Genomic DNA, 20,974 nt, shown 5'->3' with positions numbered 1-20,974 from the left:
AAAGTACACGCCAGTCTCTCCCACAGAAATCACTTTTCTCAGCTGAATTCCAGCCCTTTTCCTTTGTTACAAGAAGATGCAATCCCATAACACAATCTTTATTGCCCACCTACCGGTCTCCTGATGAAAAAGTGCCTTATTAAGCTCAAAATACGACAACAAAGTCCCTGTACGCTTGCACAACTAAAGACTTATACAACTGAAGAATGGAAAAAATCCTCTTTCAAAACTGGATCAGTTTTGTCTTTAGTCCCCAATTGATTATTAAGTGCTGTTAAAAGAAAAGATTATGTAACCAAGTGCTATACATGCTCCTGTCCCAGCTTTTTTGGAAAGTGGTGCAGGCATCAAATTTAGAATGAGGGAAAGGAACAAAAACAATGTAGTTCATAAGGTAAAACTGCTTTCTGTTTTTATTAGCATTTCACATACCTCTTTTAGAACTCATTTGGTATTATTATTATTATTGTTATTATTATTTCCTAATATAGACTGAGTACATTAAGGAAAACACTTATTCACAGTGTAGCTTAAATACAGCCAAAACCAGGGGCACTATGTGGCTTCCCGGGCTACAGATAGCCCAGAATGTATTTGAACCAGCCTTGACCCTTATAACATTAACATGCCACACGTTTCAAACCAGCTTGATTTCACATCACTCTCAGAGTCCATGGTTTCATTCAAGAGCACATTCACCCATTCCTCAAACTCAGGAGCTATACTGAAAGCAGCTGCAGACCATAACGTTAAGAGAGTGCATGAGATTTCTATTACAAAACAGCAAATCCACAACAAAAAAACAAGCTGGGTTGGTTTAATACTAAATTATTATTTCTTATTTGGTTTAAATAAGAGTTTTATTGAATGACTGTAGCATTGTGAAGGTTTAGTAAGACTTCACAAAACACAAAGACACACTGCAGACACATTGTTTCTCTGTTAGCAGGACAATGGAGGGGAATGTAGAAGAGATGGTTGCAGTGGAGTGGATATTACTGGGGGAACTTTCACTTCTTTTCTTATGATTTTTCCCCAACTGCCAATGATCAGTGTTGATTTCCTGCAAGTTTTATTGATATGTAGATCCTCACAGTAGTAAAAACTGTACGTTACAGGGAAATTTAAAAAAAATACACAACCCAAAACAATCCTACAGTGAACTGGGCTGAGCTCCGGATCTTTACATGCCCAGCTAACACCCTGGTGTATATGTGTTATGTCACTCTGTGCTGGGCTGTAGTTTGTGTGGGTTTACTGTCTGCCGTTTAGGAAAGTTGTGGTTAGAAATGACCTGCTTGTGTTCAGTTAAGTGCGTTCTATAAAGGGCGCTATGTTTACTGTGTCTCTTTATTTGTGAATACCACAGTATTATACTAACATTCTTACAATTTTATTCTGTGTTTCCTGGGTCTTTAATGTCTTATTGTCCAGAAAATGTTAAAATGTATTATATGTAAATATTATAAAGTCGAAATTTCCCATAAATTCTTACTGCTGCAGTTTGCATTTTAGCTAAGAATACAGACAGTTGAGTGATTAGCCAGCACCAATGCAAAGTCCAACTTAACTATCTCTTCCATACCTGAAAATGATTTGTTTGTCCATAAAGGGTCGAATACTTATAGAATATTTATAATTTTAATGATCAGCAAGAACGTAAAAGACTTAACTATCAGGTAGAACGCCATCATAAAGTATCACTTTTCTCCAAAACTACATTACCCATGAACACCAGCGGTCGTAGGCGTTACCAGGGTGCGGCTCTGGCTAACTCAAGTGCGGTTAAAAGTGTTTTCCTCCTCTGTTGCGTTCATTCCTCCTGTTTTCCTCATTTCTCTGCTCTCAAAGACTGCAGCAGCTGCTGTGCTTTTTGGTAAGTTAACCTACTTTAAAGACTTTATCTTCCTTTCAGTAAGGTTTCTATTAACTTTCACAGCACATTCTGCTGGTAAGAGCTTAATTTACCTGAGGATGAAACGTTAGGCTGCTCTTTCACATCGGTTTAATACTTAGGAAGATGTTTTAATTTAGCGCCATTTACGTCGTGTTAAACATCCTAAAACATGTCCTCTGCCTTTCTGTATTTCTGTCCATCCACAGCTTTAGCTTCGTTGAAGAGTTCACCAGTCTGAAGTTACAATGGTAAGTGAGCTGCGGGAGTCTTTAAAAAATAGTGCTGTAGCAAAGTAGCTATATAACTTATTAATTTAATTCAGGCAGTCTGCTGTAGGTGCTAACCTTTATATCCAGGCTAATGAGTGTTGGCAGCTACAGTTCATCACATAATGACATTTAAAAGCACAAAGAAGCAGCTTCAAATGTGTGTTTGCTTACAGTGTTTGCATCATTTCTACAGTCTACAGTGTTTGCCAACTTGCACTACTAGTGTTACATAATGCAACTTGTTGCCCTCAATCACCAAAGAGGTGGGATCATGATTTTAGACTAAGGTATTAGGGAGTCTAATCATTTAGTGAGTTCTGATTTAACCTGAAGTTTCTGTGAAAAGGTGGCTGGACAGGTGCTTGAGATGTTCAAGGCAAGTTTAGCAAGTTTAGTGCAGGACGGAGAGGAGGTTTCTCTTTTCCCTGAACATGAATCAGGATGTAGAGGATGGTTTTTTTCTTTTTTCCTTTTTTCATTTTGTTGCCAGAGCGTGCAGATGACTCATAGATGTGGGCAGGTTCTTCAAAGGGTCTCTCTCTCTCTCTCTCTCTCTCTCTCTCTCTCTCTCACACAGCTATAAGTATCGCTTCTCTCTCACACAGCTATAAGTATCACTTCCATCTGTTTGACTACACAGTCAAACTCTGTCATAGCTGCCGCCCCCCCCCGAGTTGCCGCAGTTACAGGGGTGGGGTCTTGTTTGCAGAGCTGGACGTGGAGTAATAGATTGTCTAAACACAGTTTAATTCAAACACTGATAAACACTCATCCATCTCATTCAGTTAGATTACACAAGAGCACAACTACGCTCTGTAAACAACAGCACCACTTGGCCCGCTTGGCTACTGAAAAGTGTACATTGATACAGGACAGCCAGAAGGCAGCTGGCTCTGAATTGCTTGTCTGAGACTGTTTTTGTTTGTTTTATTTTATACATCATATGATTTTGCATTTCCCCTGAAGTAGAAGTAAGTGTTAGAGGGTAGCGTTAGGAGAGTGAAAATGAGAAAGAGGTGATGTGGTAGATTTCCATAGTGAAAATGTGTGTGTATGTTTGAGCTTAAGCTGGGTGGATTAGAGTGTGGACAGTATACAGCAGTGTGTGTGGTCACTAGAAGTAGTGTTAGTAGTGTGAAATCTGGGTATGTGGGGGACAACGAGATTTTAGTCTAAAGAGACATGCATGTACATGTATATCTGCTATTGAATCAAAACCTCATAAGTCAGAAAAGACACTTCACAGGAGAATATGACTATGTGTATATATTATGTATAATGTGTGTGTATCTCAGAATTATAATATGGGCAGATATTTGCTTGAACACTTTCATTTTTCAGTGTACTGAATTGGTAACATTCTACAGATGTGTTGATATTTCTTTGTAATGCTAATTACAGGTACATGTAGTCTAAATTTCTACATTTTATAAATGTTTAAATGTAAATATGTACATGAAAAATATTGGATATCGGCTTGCTTATACAATTCTGTGCACAAGTTTGGACACCCCTGGTTAAACATGTAAACGTAAGTTAACATATCCTTCAAAGAGAACTCGCGTCTGCAGATTTTAATGCACAATTACTGTTTTTTCGTTTGAAAACATGAAATGGCCTTTACAAAAGTTATGGCATTTCCCCCATATGTTAAATTTAAGTAAATAGAAATTGTGCACTATAATTTGCAGAATAATATTTGTTAATTGTTACACTCTATAGAGAAAGTGTTACTTTATTTTCACTTAGAATATCAACACAACATGTAATTTATATGCTGATATACAGTGTTTTATACTGTTTCATATAGTCCACATAGGCATTGAACAATACATTCAAAAGAGTGGAGCAAATAAAAAAAAGTACTAATTTTAATACTGACTGTTTTGCCTAAACTGTAATAACAATTACAGTCCCTCCTCTAATGGACAAAACGTTGTGCGAACATTTCTTGATGAATGGACCAAAAGAAATGGCCCAAATTTACTTGGAATAAAATCATAACATAACATACAGCAAAGTTAATGTTTATTTTTATTCTTCTATAAAGTTACCCTTTCAGAAAGACATGGTTTTGTCCGGCAGCGACGATGTGCTGGTGTGTGTCCTCCTCTTTTTTTCAATGTCTTGCATCACCACATTTCTTTCAGATTGTATCTGCAACGCATGATTTCAAATCTCATTAGGCCTTCAGGTTTTGCTCCCACAGCGGAACCGTTGTTTGGACTGAGATTTAGGACTGCACTCTTGCAGATAACTCAAACAGGAATCGAGCTTGTGACTCATTCCCCATACATAATACTGCAGCCAAGACATCCATTTAGACTCGGACAATACACAATACCTTACGCGCAAAATTCAACCCTCCAAAACGTAGTAATCTCATTAGAATCCTTAATTTATACAGAGTGAGTTAGATTCAATCTTGCGTTTGGTATTCAAGCAAACACTTAACTAAATTCATGAAAATGTGTGTCTCCTTAATGAAACTTTCACATAAGTGTTAGGTTTGTACGCTATATTGGTGGCCAAACCATTATTTCCCGGTAAAAAGGACAATGTTATTGTTAGTGTAATTAGTGTGTACCTAATGTTATTCATCAGCCTTCATAAAGCGTACTAGGTAGTGGTCATGTCTGATGCTCACTAGCGTTGTAGTATTATCTTTAGCATTACAAAAAATGTTACTTTCATTTGTAGTAGGTAACAAATGCAGTAAAATAAATAAAATGCAGATGTTTTCCAGCAGTAGTCCAACATCAGAGTACAATAAATACATTGAATATTGATTTAAATACCATCATTCCTATAAGCAGTATTAAATATTAACTCTTAATTAAGTATTAAGAGTTTTCTAAGGCTGAGGTTAGTATTATACAAAGTTCCTCGACTTTAAATTCTCCTTAGTCCATGATGGAGTTCAGCCTTTGGCCAGAAACCAGACACTTGTGTTTGTTTTAGGCCCTTACTACATCTCACCACACCCATGCTTAAGCAGACAGCCAATGGAACCCTCTTAAGGACCCACCCATTTAAACACACTGGCTGACTATTATTGAATTATTGATGAGTTTTTGAACAGAATGGTGACTTAAACCCATATTTTGTTTGTTTGCAGTAATCAGTCCTCTACAGACAACACGCTTCTGCATGTTTTAATACATAATTGCGATTTACGAGTAACATATTGTTGAGGGGGGCGTGGCAAAGTTATGGTGCATTATATTTTTTTTCCAATATGCTAAATCAGCAAATAATTAGAAATTGTACTTAAAATGTACAGAAAAATACCATGAAAACTGTTATGTAGTGTTTTTTTGGCATATGACTGTATGTGACATACCAAAGTCATTAAATATCTTGGATCTATTTAAGCAGTGAGATTCCAGTGTGTGGAACACCCTCGGTTTTGTAATGTACACACACAAGGCAGTTTGTTTGTATACAGATGGTATCAGAAAGCAAGATTTGAACCCTATTGGTGATTATGCATAACATGCCAGCTAATTCACCAGTATGATCTACACTGATTTTCTCCATCTTCAGGTACATAAACACTTGAATTGGAATCACAGTTCAAAAGACTGGGGTCAGTGTTTCCAATAAAATGCTAAATGTATAAATAAATGTATAGAAGGACTGTATTATGATGCTGCTCCTTTACAACTTCAAAGATTTCAGCTAATTATTATGAAGCTATGAAAAATAGAGTTGTAGAATAGAATAGACCTGTAAATGATTCCATAATGGTTGAGAAAGGGCGCAGTTCACATGACATGAGGTGCAACATGAGCTATGTTTGTGTAGTTCAGCGCTGCACACTCATATAAAACTTCACAAAATGTCACAAAATTACAAGATAATACTAAGCTTGTTTTTCTTCCAAACCATACATGCTATCTTTGAATACCCAAATTAGTAAAAACAATATTGTGATGAGTCCACATCCTGTGCTCCCCCCCATTTCATATTAGACAGTAGGGGCAGCAGATTTTAAGCACCCACACCCTTGGAATGAGGAGCTCTGAACTCAGTGTAAAGTTGCTTTTCATTGTGACAACAGTGAGGATGACCCTGACCAATCAGACAACATCTACGCAAAAAGTAATGGAAATGCTGTTTCAGTTCCAGGGCTTGCTAAGGATAATGGTTTTGAATTGGGCCTGGACGTTTTAAGGTGATTTATAGGAGCTTGTTGTATATTATTTAAGACTTGAGTTTAAGAATTAACTGTCATCACTAACATCACATGACTGTTTACGGTTGATGCCTAACTCTCATGTGAGACAACGTTTATCATAAATTACTGCAGCCTGTTTAAATAAAATCATCTGATAAAAGTTATCAAAGCTTATTTGCTGCTCAAAATCATTTTATATTTTATCAATTTTTATATCAGTCAAACCAAAGTTTGCTAAGGGCAAAGAGTACTTTTGGGAATTTGGACAAACTGGCTTACATACTCCTTTTTGGGTAAATTTAATAATGGCGTACAGTTGCATTGTTGTGGTCTGTTTGGCTTTGAAGATTTTTCCCATTCTTGAGATCTCGCTCTCTCTCTTGCTTGCTCTCACTTTCTCTCGCTCTTTTTCTGTTACTCTTTCCCCTACTTGCACGTGACTCAGGCGTCAGCCCTTACATAAACTTCAGTGACATTTGGAGTAAAGTGGAATCAGTTTGAGGAATATAATATGAGGAATCTTCAGGTATTTAATTTCCATTCATAACGGAAGTGAACAAATGAAGTTGTAGATTTAGATAGATAATAGATAATCTGCCTGCATAATGAAGGGGAAAGATAAAATAAGGAAAAAGACAGGAGTTCCCAAAAATGGGAGTTCTAGTTAACATGCAAGACCTGATAGACCACCAACACTGTGACTGTCCGATAAACAGCATTTTATCAGATTCAGATGTGAAAAAAATCACAGTAGTTACTGTTCATCCTTCCACTGTGAGAAGACAAATCAACACTTTGGGTTTGAAAGGATGTGTAGCTGTCAAGAATCTCTTACTGAGAAAAGAAAATAGACAAAAAAAGGAGAACATTTGCCCTAGAACACAGAAACTAGACATCTGAGATTACTTGGATCTTAAGTAACTTCTAACCAACTTCTAAGACTGAACATTGGAGTTGTGGAAAAGTACCCCTGTAGATTAAAAAAAAACCTGAAAGCAGGTCTGAATGGATGGATGAATGAATGGATAGATGGATGCTTATGAGAAACCAACACTACAGGTTGGTAGATGAGCACCTAAATGGTGATTAACATGTATAGATTAAGCAATTTAAGGCAGTTTTCACTGAAATGTTAAATATGTAAAAGACAACATTATTTACATGTAAATGAGTAAATTTTTCTGACCAGTATTAAATGACCCTCTGTCTGCTTCTCTGAACCTGGACTTGTGTAATGTAGGTTGTCAGTGCATTATTATTATATTTGTTGAGCAAACAGAAAATGGCCAATAGAGAAGTTTCCTGGCAGAAAAGAGGGATATTATTGCCGTGTATTGCATGAGATCTAATTTCAGGCTTGTTTGCCTTTTAACGCCCACTTCGTTTTCCTCTCTCTCTCTGTCTCTGTCTCGCTCTCTCTCTGTCTCGTTCTCTGTCTCTCTCAACTCTGCAGGCTTTTTAGCTCAGTCAAAATTTCCATGTGGAAAACTACTGGTTAAGGCTGACATGGATTAGTTCTTAAAGGGACAGGCAGCACATACAACTAAGCAGCATGAGTTTCCATATTCTCAAAGGCTTTTGCGCAGCTAAGTTGGAAAATGTGACACATGAGAAATAACCTAAAGGCCCAGGATGCATTACAGTGAGGTTATGGCTGCATTCTGGGTTAAACAGTCATTCACCATAGTAGTGGTTTAAACATTTTTATTCAGTACTGGTGGAGACCGTAACTGCACATTTTCAAGCTTCCAGTTCTAAGGAGGGCCTGGCCGCTGAACTGTCACCAAAACCAATCTTAAGTTGATAGTGTCAGTGATTATAGACGTAGGTGATTTGGCGAAAACATATTACTATACGCAATATGTCACAAAGTTTATTTTGTCCTATATCTAATAAGTTGAAAAAGGACAAGGTAGTGCCACATTTTAAAAATACTATCAAAAACTATGAATTCAGTTATTTGTAATCAGCATTGCGAATGCTATGCTCCATTAAATGCAATTAAACAGGACTGATTAGGGTCTATTTGTAACCAAACATGCAGTTTTAAGTACTGACGTTATTCATGATATGCTCAGAAAAGCTTATTGTGACATAATTGATCACAATAACAACACATTTTGGTATTTTGTCCAGCCCCACCTGATTATGACTTCATGTAATTATCCTAATGCTGAAACTTATTTATCCTGCAACTCATTAGGGGTGGGAATCTCTAGGTACCTCATGTTTTGTTTTGATTCACGGTTCCAAGATGCAGTTACAAACTGTTCTGTATGTTGTCTGTTTATCATTAAAGACACAGTTTGAAAGGTTGTTTTTTTTTATTTTTTTTTTTAAATTGAGCAGCATCAGGGCTCATTTTTGCCTAAATGTTAAATACGGATACAGACGGGACCTCTTGTCTGTACTCTGCGTTCATTTTGTCAGTATTAGTAGGCTTAAGCTTACTATGGTTTTGGGCCTTTTGTTTAATCTACACAAAATTTGTGATTAATTTGTAGCCAAACATGTGTACATTAGTTAGATTTTACCATGTCCTTCTTCAAGCGGGACAATGCCAAAGTACCTTACTTCATAATGTTTCAGGGTGAATGTGAGTTTATTTTATGGTTGGGGATTGCTGAGCCGATAGTGATGTTTTGTGAATCGACTCAACAACAATATTTATAACACACCTGATTTTTATCAGCAGCTTTTTGTGATTTGAATCAGACATGTTAAAGGCAGGAAATCTCTATGATTGAGAACTACCGTGATAAAAATACAGAAATAAATAAGTGGAACAGGAAATAACCTGCTTCATTTTTTTTCCTTATGCCAGGCCGGAAGAGGAACCGTGAAGGCCCAGAGTGGATTCAACGCCAATAATGACGCCGAGACTCTTTTCAAGGCCATGAAAGGACTGGGTTAGTCACAGCATGCATTTAATTATGGAAATGTTAAAGGATTTGATACTCAATGAACCAATCAAAACTTGAATGAGAAATCAGGTCAGTGGAGTTTAGTCACAGAAAAAAAAAATATTCTTCCACTTTCTAAGCTGCTGCTCACTGGGATGAAAATAATGTGAAATTGAAGGTTGTCTGTTAGATTACATGATTGTGTTTCAACAGATTAAAATGCAGATTAATGCGTTTCCATTAACCCATATGTTTTTATAAATTACTTGGCAATTGGATGTTTCTGTTAAATTAATGTAGTGCTAATTCATTGACTAGCTGACATTCAAGATATTGATTGTATGTGGTGGAAAGAGTGATAGATATGAGTTGCCCAAACCATTTTATAGCAGTGCTTATTGCTTCTTAGCAGCGATATGCATAAGTGGCCCCAAAAAGTATTTGGACATTTGTTCCATACTTAAAAAATGGCGTTTATTTTTTTAAAAAGGCGTTTATTTTAAGCAGACCACTCCAAAACCTTTTAAAAGGCAGATAATGTGTTTCAGATTGTTATCATTTGAGCAGTTTCTTTTCATTCCTCTGCAGGGTTGCGCTTAGAATGCCTTTGTTCATTTCTGAGTTCATGATCCCATCAACCATCTTTGACATTTCCCCATCTTCTCCAAGCTTTCTCCAGACAAAGAGTCTGTCATCGGTTTCATGTTGTGCTAAAGGTGTTTTTCTCTGAAACAAGTATCATTTTATTATACATTTTAAGAAATAACCTAAAGAATGAATGTTCACCAATGGATAAAGTGTCCAGACACTTTGGGGCCACTACTACTATATGTTGTATAGTTAGCTCTGTAAGCATGGACGTTTAGCATGTAGTTTCCGGGCTCTTTGATTTGCCTAATTCGGTATAAAGAGTGAAGCAGCAGTGGTTAACCCTTATTTTCACTGTCTGTTCAGGCACTGATGAGGCAACCATTTTGAAGCTACTGACTGCCCGCAGCAACGCTCAGCGCCAGCAGATCAAGGCTGCCTACAAGACCCTGCATGGCAAGGTAACATCAGTGTTAAGCCAGTTGTTTAAGACTTGGATCTCCACTGGTCACAGCTCTTCAGAGCTTAGCATTTGTGTTTTCCCAGCTGTGTTGAGTCTGATTTAACACACGAACAGCTTTACAGCTTTAAATCAGGTGTGAAACACTAGGAAAACACTCTGCGTTCCAGGCCCTGTTTCCCAAAATCAATCTTAGCATTAAGATCATTTTAATTGGTAGAGAGAGCGTTCAGTGTGATGCTCGCAGTGTGATGCTTGCTCTCCAATCACCTTTGTTCTAAGGTGATTTCAGGAAATCCAGCCAATACTGAAAAACACACAGAGCTGGTTTCTTGGGCATGGATTAAACCTAGTCTTGGACTAAATTGTAATGTCAGTGGTTTTCACCATTAAAATCCTGTTTGGTCTGCGCTTCTTATTTTGCTTGTGGTAATTGGCCATTAAAACGAACTAGTTCATTCTGTTGCTGATAAGTCAGATTCAGAACTCAGAACAGAATCACTTCATTGGCCAGTAGGGTTTAGCAGTATAACTAGGATAGCAGAGCGGTGCTATCGCTCGCAGAGTTAGCAGACTAGCAGCTCCACACAGCACAGGTTCAATTCCGGCTAAATGATCTTAGAAGATCTTGTGATATTTACAAGAATATAGATCATGCAAGGATTCTTTAAGTAACAGATTAGTTGGTACTGCTGCATGTTAAACATGCAATACTACCAATATATGCAAAATGGGACATGGCAAACCGTCAAGGCGTTCACAAGTTTGTCTAGGTGATCATGAGTTCAATCCCTGATGACCCACAGCTATCCATGGCCAGGAGTCTAAGAGAGCATAGTTGATCTCACGCTCTCTGGGTGGGTAGGATCACCCCTCTTATATGTAATATAGCAAAGTACAGTCAACAACAAATAAAATGTTTTCAGCTGCTATTTAAAGCCAGTAATGGTAGAGTGAAGGAGGAGGAGGAGGAAGCTAACTTGAGCACTACACAGCTAATTTGAACAGTGAACATTATTTACCCTGCAGCAAACATTCCCTGCAAACACAAAATCATGTGAGCTTTCAGTGTCTTATTGCTGCGGAGAATCGGGATGTGTTTGAACTGAAGCTAAACTGTGGAAGTGCTCTTGCAAGTTCTCAAGTCAACATGAAAGGGAATGTCAAGAGAAAAGGTCCATTGTGTTGTTATGGACAAAATACCACAGTTTGTTTTTCCCTGGTAAACAAAATGATATTTCTCTTCCTATGTTTATTATCTTCTTCTTATCTTCTTATGCATTCCTCGAGTTCTTTACATTGATGCACAGATTTTTAATATTTAACAAAAGGACCAACCTCAGAGAAACACAAAACCTGATACGATAATGCACATATGCACACAAATGATTAAACCATAGAAGAAGAAAGAACTGAACTACATGTTTGGTAAATGAGTAGAAAAGGTGAGAGAAATTGAATACTGGTCCCATTACTGGACCATATATTGGATTGTAGCAACAATACCATAGCACACATAGGTTAAACTTAGGTAATGTTTTGAGTGAGTATTTTATTTTTAGGTAATATATAAAGTTTAAATGCAAAGTGGACTATATTTGAGCTGATGGTGTGTAAGTGAATAGATCCTCATTGTCTCACTGATACTTCCTCATTCTATTCCTGGACTTTATATTTCTCTCACTCTCTCTCTCTCTCTCTCTCTCTCTCTCTCTCTCTCTCTCTCTCTCTCTCTGTCTGTAGGACCTGGTGAGTGATCTGAAGTCAGAGCTCGGAGGAAAGTTTGAGACTCTAATTGTGGCACTGATGGCTACACCTGTAATGTTTGACGTGACTTCACTGAGGGATGCCATTAAGGTACACTTGCACACACTGTGGTCAAACAAAAATATGCGAAACCATATTTTGGCTCCTTTAATTTATGGGGACCAACCAGTTACACTTTTTTCACTTTGTACTGTGACAACATCCTGTCTAAACCTGACAAACAGTGCCTGCTATTTTACCTTGACAGTGACTGCAGTCATCTGATCATTAACAAAATTAAGAATATTCTGCTCTTGGAATCTGAATGGCTGAACCACATTCAAAGCTATTTTTAAAATACTTGATATAAGCACACCTATGATGAAGTTTAAACTGAATATCTTTTCTTATCTAGAACTAAGGTAACCAGCTAGCCAAAAAGCTAAATGATAGCCAACAGGCTAACAACTCCTCTGTTTATATCTCAAGCTTTGAATTAAGACTGCACTTCGTAATTGTCAACCTCTCTGGTGGAAATATGATACTGCACGAAATATGCAGAAGAACATTTTGGAACGTGGGTTGTGCTGCAGTCCACTTCTCTGAGCAGATTAATCTGAAGATTGTCCATTATTTTGTAAGCCTCTGCTCAGAAAGATATCTATTTAGGCAATGATATCCAAGTATATTTTACATTGGTTGCATTTACAAAATAAGAATAATAGCTAGCCTGGTTTATCAAAGAACAGAGGACAAACTCTGAAGCACCATGGCAAAGTAATTGGCTGTTAGTGAATTAGCCAGCTAACGTTAACTAGAATTTCATAAGTACAAGTTTCCCAAGCAGAGGATGAATGGAAGCTAATAAGGCACTCTTAATGGAGAATTAGCAGTGTATTTACCTGATATGCCACAGCAATATCAGTCAAGCAAAACTCTTAGGTCATTGGGAACTAGTTAGCTGGTCCTGCTGAAGGTAAAGACTAAACATGGAGAAGCAGCATTTTGAGATTAACCCCCAGCGTGGGGAGAGTGACACACAATCCTGTTGGATTCGGACAAATGCATCCAGCTCTGACAGCGCTGTGCTTTTTTGTGGTTGGATGAACGTGTGTGCATGCTAAAAAAATCTTCTGTGGGACCTGTCCCACTGTGTTTTTAGTCAATCTGTGGACATTTGGTGCCCATTAAATACACACATGCACACAAACTGCTTGTTTTTCTTTTAGGGGGCGGGCACTGATGAGAAGGTTTTAATTGAGATCCTGGCATCGAGAAATCAAAACGAGATTCAAGAAATTATCAAGACCTACAAACAGGGTAAGAGCATTTTTGTAATGTTGATGGCCATTTGTATAATTGATTTGAGAATGATGTAGTTGGTGATTGAGGGTGGATGTAATGCATTATTTACTGCTGCTGCTGATAATTATGATGGTTTATATTGTAGAGTATGATCGTAACCTGGAAGATGATGTGACTGGTGATACCAGTGGACACTTTAAGAGGATGCTGGTCGTTTTGCTACAGGTAATGTTATGTCAGTCATCTTCGATGATTGTTGTATTTACCCGGTTACCTGAGTGATGTGTTCGTCAAAACTCCCTAACCATGTTTATTAGAAACACTTATGTTGTGGCTCCACCTTATTAGTGTAACGGTAGAGGCTGTAGCTTAATTTTTGTTGGCCATCTTTTAGCTAACCACAGGACCTCATCTACTGGACATCATTTTTGGGTAGTGGACCACTCTCAACCCAGCAGTGACTGTAAAAACTGCTGAGAATGGTCTACAACCCGAAATAATGGTCAACAGTGGTCTTTTGGTCAGAAGCCAACCAATGGTGAATGGACTAGAGAGAGGCTGACAAATTGGTTGAAACGGGCTACAGTCTGCGATTATAAGCCAATATAATGTAAGATAGGTGGGGCTTGTAAAGTGGCCAGTGAGTGGAAGAGCAAGGTAAATGTTTAAAATAAAATAATGAGTGTGATTTAGCGCATATGTACCATGTCTAAATGATTATATAATGTCAGGGCATGATAACTGTTTTTATCGATTTGGGTGTGTAATAATGTTGGTTTTAACAAGAATTGTTTTGGTTTTAGGCCAGCAGACAGCAGGGTGTACAAGAGGGCACCATCCAGAGTGATGCTCAGGTATAAATGTGCTCCTGAGATATGTGTATATATAAGCAAGTCAAAGAAAAATAAGACAAAAGGCAAGATTTTCCAAAAATGGGAGTGCTAGCAAACATGCTAGACCTAGTAGACCACCGAAACTAATCTTTGAGAGAGAAAAGAAAATCAAGCTCTACTCTTGAACTGAAAAAATGCAGTGATGTTTTTGTTCATTCTTCTACTCTGAGAATGCACCTCAATGCTATGGGCCTAAAAGGATGTGTAGCTGTCAAGAAGCTGTTACTGAGAAAAGAAAACAGACAAATAAGAAAAAGAAATAAGAATTTGCAAATCAAACAAAGAAGCTGTGGACTGATCACCTCAGAGCCCAGACCTGTTTGGGATTACTTGGTTTGTGAGAGGCAGAAAATGCAACCAATTTCTAAGACTTCTAAAACTTTGGAGGTGTGGAAAAATATCCCTGCAGATTTCTTTGAAAAACCTGAAAAGAATGGTGGCTGTAACAAAGGGTAGACTTAATACATAGAGGACAGTTTTAATATTATACAGAGTAATTGAGGCTTCAGTGTACAGTTCTGTAAAATATGTTTTCTGAAAAAAAAAGATACTTAATGGCAATTTTGCACTGGAAATTAAAGGAAGTGTGGTCTTTGTCTTTTGTATTGCACAGTATGTGTGCCTTTGAGTCTGTTATCTACTGTACTTGAGTGCATCTCATTCACTAATTATGAAATATGTTATCTCTTGTTTATGCTTTGTGTGTATGTGTTTTGCACAGGCTCTCTTTGATGCAGGAGAAAAGAAGTTTGGCACTGATGAGGATCAGTTCATCACTATTTTGGGGAACCGCAGTGCTGAACACCTTAGGAGAGGTAATTTACTTAGTGCTGACAATCCATTATCACAATATTTTTCAAACATATTGTGGTATCGGACTATAAATAGATTATATATAGTTAGGTTAATGTATTGTTGGTATTTAAGTGCTCAAAATATGCATGTACAAATCATGCCCTGATGATCATGAATAACTGGTGAATATCTATAAATACTTCCTCAGCATTTCTCTCCTTTGACTAAACAGACCACTACAAATTTTGGCTAAAGCCTATGTAAGCTCAACCTTTACCAGCCACAAGGCTGATACAGGAAACCCTATGTAGTATTATAAACATTAACCACAGAATAATCACATTTCCCAAATGGAATTGTACTGTTTGTTTAGAGAAAGTAGCCTTTATGTATTTTTAAATATTCTTTCAAAACAATCTGAAGCATCCAATAAATAACATACTGTACAATTAGCTGGTTACCAAGTTTAAGAAGCACAGAATACAATTGAAAAATCAAAGAACCCACTCATTAATAACAGCAGTGCTGTTATTTTATAAAACAGAATGTTATCATGAAAAAATTGAACATTATCTAATCAAATCATTTTGCTATCTATCTATCTATCTATCTATCTATATTATTTCTTATGCAGTGTTTGATGCTTATATGAAACTGTCTGGATATCAGATCGAGGAGAGCATACAGAGAGAAACTTCTGGAGGTCTGAGAGAAGTACTGCTGGCAGTGGGTAAGACACACATTCACATACATTCACACACGTTAAATATCCTGAAATATACCTCTCTCACTCTTTCTGCCTCTCTGTCTTTTTTCCCACCCTCTTTTACATTCTTTTTCTCATTCACTCCCAGTGAAGTGTGCCAGGAGTGTTCCTGCCTATTTTGCTGAGTGTCTGTACAAATCCATGAAGGTAAGAGTATCCAATACTGATTGACAACAGCATAATTAGGTTTCTCTGCATCATTTTGGGCAATTCCATGTTGCATGCACGCTATCCATGTTTTTAAGTTCATATGGGGCACTTCTGAATACTTATATATGGTTTAGGATTATTTAGGATTACTTATATATGATTTAGGATTATTTGTTAAGTGCTTTAAGCTAGTGTTGTAGTACTGAAGTCTTGAGACCATAAACTAGCAGCCTTGGTCTAGTCTCGGGTTCGACTACATTTGTATTCATTCTTGCCCCAGTCTTGGGGTAAGGTTAACTCAGAAATTGTCAGCTAGCCATGTCCATTGCTTCTCTCTGAGGTAACTGAAAGCTGAGTTATTACTGAATATCAATAAAACCAGAATAAACAGCCCTTTTTCTGCGCACTAAACCTCCTGCTCCACGCTGGTCTTCGCGCTACTGTGTGCAGACACAGTTGCTAGGATACAGACAGAAGCAGCTGGAGCTGGTAGCCAAATGAAACTGAAAGTAAAATTATTTATACAGTTTGGCTGATCACTCGGCTGCATTAGAGACAGGTTATGCTTGCACGATATATATATATATATATACATACACACACACAGAAAAAACATAACTAGCTAACAATTTGCCAGAAGTCATATATATATATATATATATATATATATATATATATATATATATAATATATATATATATATATATATATATATATATATATATATATACACTACAATGTTTTATTATTGCAAATAATCAACAATGTTTGTCATATTTAAAGCTACATTTGGTTACATGTATATGTATATGTACATATATATTGTAATGAACTGAACTGTGAACTGTGGGGCTGCAGCCCACAGGCTGAAAACCACTGTTGTACATGTTGAAATTAAATCAGTTGGTTGAGGATCTAATTGATCCTTTCCAGGCTGGCTTAACTGAGCATTATTTGATTGTTGATGTTCATGGTTCCAAATTTCAGACTTCCCCTGAGAGCAGATAATTTGTTCATTTGACTTTAGGTGGTGATTCTGAATACATTTTAAATGGATATTCTCTGTTATTTTCTCCTTTTAAGACAATACTTAACTGCTTCCAGTTACAATGCAAAGTTTGACTAAGACTACAGTATAATTATAATTAATAATGTTTTAGGCTACTATCTGTTATATTTTATAAAATATATTATAAACTATGCGATAATGATTGTACAATTCACTGCAATCTACATTTATTTATTTCTGTATTTATTTATTTATGTATTTATGTATGTATGTATGTATGTATGTATGTATTCAAAAAAAAAAATCTTAAACCGTCTTGTCTCTCTCTCGACCACTCCTGGTCTCGGTCTTGACTTGGACTCGACTACAAAAAGTCTTGGTCTCGGAGTTGGATGTAGCAGACTACAACACTAGTCTTTTAAAATGGTTTGCCCTAGTGACCAAGTTTGGTTCAGTTTTGTCTCCGTGAAATTGATGATTGATCAGTGTGTCAAAGGTACCTGTTTCATAAGGTGATGTTGAACTATACAGCAATGTCTTCTGTATAGCAGTGGCAATTCTACTACTACAGGCATGTAGTAGCACATTCAAAATGAGTAAAATAGGATGCAAAATGGAGCCCTGGGGAACTCCTAAGGTGCTATCATAGCTGCTAGAGCAGGGGTGCCTAAATACATTTTTAAAATGTATTCTATCACATTAAACTATATTTTGTTGCTAAAATTTTACTTCAAGTAATTGGTTAAAATGATACTTTAGAAATGCAGGTAGGCCAAATACATGCGGCCATGTCATCAAGTATCAACTTAGGCCATTGTTGGGGCAGCCCGGTGCTAGAGAACTCTCCAAATAACATAAAACCTTTCTTTTTTAGTAGAAGCGATCTGAACCAGTTTGGTAGTAGTGCCAAAGTGCGTTATATATGTAATCTGTCAGTTAACTGCTCTGAGCAACAGCACCAAATGCTGCACTGAGATCTAGAAGTGAGAATTAAGATGCACAATAAATTTGATGAGATTGTTAGGATATTAATATTGTTGATGTGTTTATTCTAATACAGTGTGTTATATTGTTGTATACGCTGTGTAGCTGATGTGAATCTCTGCTGTTTAAACAGGGTGCAGGCACTGATGATGCGACCCTGATAAGGATCATGGTCTCCCGCAGTGAAATTGACCTGCTGGATATTCGTGCAGAGTTCAGGAAGTCATTTGCAACTTCTCTACACAAAATGATTAAGGTATTTATACCATTTGTAAAAAGTCATGCATTCTATATTGACACAGACTCAGGTTAAAATCTCTTAAGAACACTTCATATCTGAAATGAACATTACCAGAGATAAATCAACAGCTTACAAGGTGTAGTATTGTATGATGAACTTGAAATGCAGTGTATCCCTTAATGTGCATTGATTAAAAAAAAATCTGTCTCTCTCACACAGAATGACACCTCTGGGGACTATCGCAATACCCTGTATCTGTTGTGTGGTGGTGATGATGCCTAGCTTCGAAGAAAAAAAAACCTGCATTGCTGAGCATTTCCAGTAAAAAAAAAAGCATTTATTAGGTAACATACTTGTTTGCAGGGCAATTTTTTATGAATTTGACAGACTTCATAAAATTCTGAATGTTTATTCTTTGTACATTTGACTAATAGCAACAAAAGCAACTAATAGCACTAATTTTAATTATCAATATCAATGAAGGCTGTTTTGATCATGGAAGTTTTATATGCATGTCGTTACTTGTGTTACAATTTGTAGTTTGTGAAATGTGAAAGTTGGTGACTAGTAATGAAAGAAAAGCTTAAGAAGCTAGTTGGTGTAACAGAGAGATGGTGCTAAAAAACAGATGCTCATTTAAGATGACAACATTGTTTCAGAGTTATTTCTGATACCGCTTTCATTAAATAAAAAAAAAATTCAAAAATATAAAATGCTGAAGTGTTACTTTGTTTTGATTTAATGCCTGCACACCTTTTGGAAATGCCTACATTATAGGACCACAGTTACAAATGAAGTCCATCTGTTGATACAGCTTGTGTTAGCTGTCCCTTAATTTAAGAGCCACTTCTAAATGGACATTTCTGAGTTTTGGACCACTGTTCTAGCTCTGACAGTGATGTAAAAACTCCAGCAATGTCCTATAAAATTGCACTCGTAACATAGTGAATTCCTCTGGTAAGTGGTGCTCATGATGTGGCTCAGGACATGAAGTACAAGATAGATGTTTTGAATAAAGTAGATTTTTATGCATGATAAATTCATCACCTTTTGAGTTATAAAAAATAAAAGGGAAAGAAGCACCTGTTAAGTAAACAAAAATGAATTTGTAGAAGGTGAAGTACCCCTGAATTTGACGCTGACCCTTCTTTACACTATTCCACTGCACTGGACAGGACCATGATTGATCACTGTTCTCAGATATAATGCCTGTAATGACACATATTTCCACATGGGGGTAGAAATGCTACAGTTATACGGCACTGAAGTTTCAATTGTGGTGTAATGTAAAAGTCTAGGCTGTGTACATGGCCTATGAGTGGGAAATTATTCTGAGAATCCAGCTGGGGTCTCAGTTTCAGTAATGCAGGACCAGTCATTGACTGAGAGATGCAGCGCTTCTCTTATGCCAGATGTCACTTTATTGTTAAATTCAGGGACCTTCTTATATTTATATTATTTTTTTATGATTCTATTTTCCTACAACTAGTGTTTATTTTTACGATTCGTGTTTAGTGTTTATTTAGTGTCTATTTAATTCACACATGTCCTGTTTACTGTCTATTTAATGTTATTGCTACACCATGGGGTCTGAGAGTAACGCAATTTCAATACTCTGTCCTATACATAATGTAGCATTGACAATAAAAGCTAACTTGACTAACCTTTTTTTTTTTTTTTAAATAAAAAGGTGCAAGTTTATACAAGTATACTACTGTGAACTTTTTTCTTATGTGTTATGTGTCTTCAGTGTTTATGGCCAGGATATGAAGCCAAGACCTGAAACCTGATGTTCAGTATTATTATTATTAGGGGTCCAAGCACCTTTAGGTGCATGAAACCCTATTGCTTTTGCTAGGATTTTTCTTCTTCTTTATTCTTTTTCTTCCCTAAAATGGTTTGTGGAGAAGACACCGTAAGTCATCCAAAGACCAAACTTAGAGGGTAGGTGTAGATTCCCCCCACTACTCAGTCAACCGAAATGACCCCAGTTGGCCTGATGGTGGCGCTATAGAGCAACATTTTACGTTTTTGCCCATATCTCCTGAACCATGGGGCCTACAGTCAAAATTTTTGCTTCTTCATAATCCTTGCTTAATTCTGCATGGACGATCCACTGCATGTCTTTAGCTGCGCCCCCAAATTTTCTGTCATAATTCATAAAATATGTGACATCTACATTTTTCTACTAGTCTGAGGTTTTGCAAGATATCAACACAATATTGGTCTCAAAATGTTCAGGGGAGTCTGGAGGTCAAAAATTATGAAAAAGAAATTGAATATTTGTAAAGATTGTGGCTGCCACATGCCAATTAAGCCTCTCTGGGTTTGGCTTAATTCACATAAATGGCTACAGATCAAGACTGCTTTGGCCAATTCACATCAAACTTATCAGTCCTGTACCCCACATGATTCTCAGTATCCCAAGTTTGATACTGATTACTCAATAGGGGGCGCTAATACAACCAAAAATCTGTTTCTCAGCAACCGCTTGGCCAATTGAGTTGAAACTCTGCATGCTGTATCCTTGGCCTAATATTTACATGGTCTATTAAGGACAACTGAATCATTGGACAAATATGGCAATCATCACAAAATTAAATCATGTTCACATAGGCAATCTCTAATAGCCTATAAAGTTTGAGCTCAATTGGCCATGGGGTGGCGCTATAGAGCATAAACAAGAATAAGTCCTATAAATTTTATCAAAGATCAAAATAAATCAATTCACATCATTGCTCACACTGGGAATGACATTTTATCAAATACAAGTCTTAAAATTCTGTAA

At 36.9% G+C, this 20,974-nt stretch overlaps 1 protein-coding gene across 1 annotated transcript; it reads left to right on the top strand.

The window, feature by feature from the left end:
* Positions 1 to 1,752: 1,752 nt before the first annotated feature.
* LOC118816577 (annexin A5-like) lies at positions 1,753 to 18,891 on the top strand. The gene is made up of 13 exons (XM_036583027.1): positions 1,753 to 1,876; positions 2,104 to 2,145; positions 9,171 to 9,255; positions 10,204 to 10,298; positions 12,041 to 12,154; positions 13,273 to 13,363; positions 13,494 to 13,573; positions 14,152 to 14,202; positions 14,963 to 15,056; positions 15,671 to 15,766; positions 15,891 to 15,949; positions 18,079 to 18,201; positions 18,406 to 18,891. The coding sequence occupies exons 2-13, from the start codon at positions 2,143 to 2,145 to the stop codon at positions 18,466 to 18,468; spliced, it is 954 nt and encodes a 317-aa protein (XP_036438920.1). The 5' UTR covers positions 1,753 to 1,876; positions 2,104 to 2,142; the 3' UTR covers positions 18,469 to 18,891.
* The last annotated feature ends 2,083 nt before the right edge of the window (positions 18,892 to 20,974 follow it).

The sequence above is a fragment of the Colossoma macropomum genome, unplaced genomic scaffold (assembly GCF_904425465.1).
Source record: "Colossoma macropomum unplaced genomic scaffold, Colossoma_macropomum, whole genome shotgun sequence".
Lineage (NCBI taxonomy): Eukaryota > Metazoa > Chordata > Actinopteri > Characiformes > Serrasalmidae > Colossoma > Colossoma macropomum.
The sequence above is the reverse complement of the archived record's forward strand: the minus strand, read 5'-3'. Positions and strand labels throughout refer to the sequence as shown.

Excerpts from the sequence above, each read along its gene's own strand:
- LOC118816577 (XM_036583027.1), top strand. Across the intron at positions 13,364-13,493 it reads TATCAAGACCTACAAACAGG|AGTATGATCGTAACCTGGAA; the intron begins GTAAGAGCATTT and ends TTTATATTGTAG. Across the intron at positions 18,202-18,405 it reads CTCTACACAAAATGATTAAG|AATGACACCTCTGGGGACTA; the intron begins GTATTTATACCA and ends TCTCTCACACAG.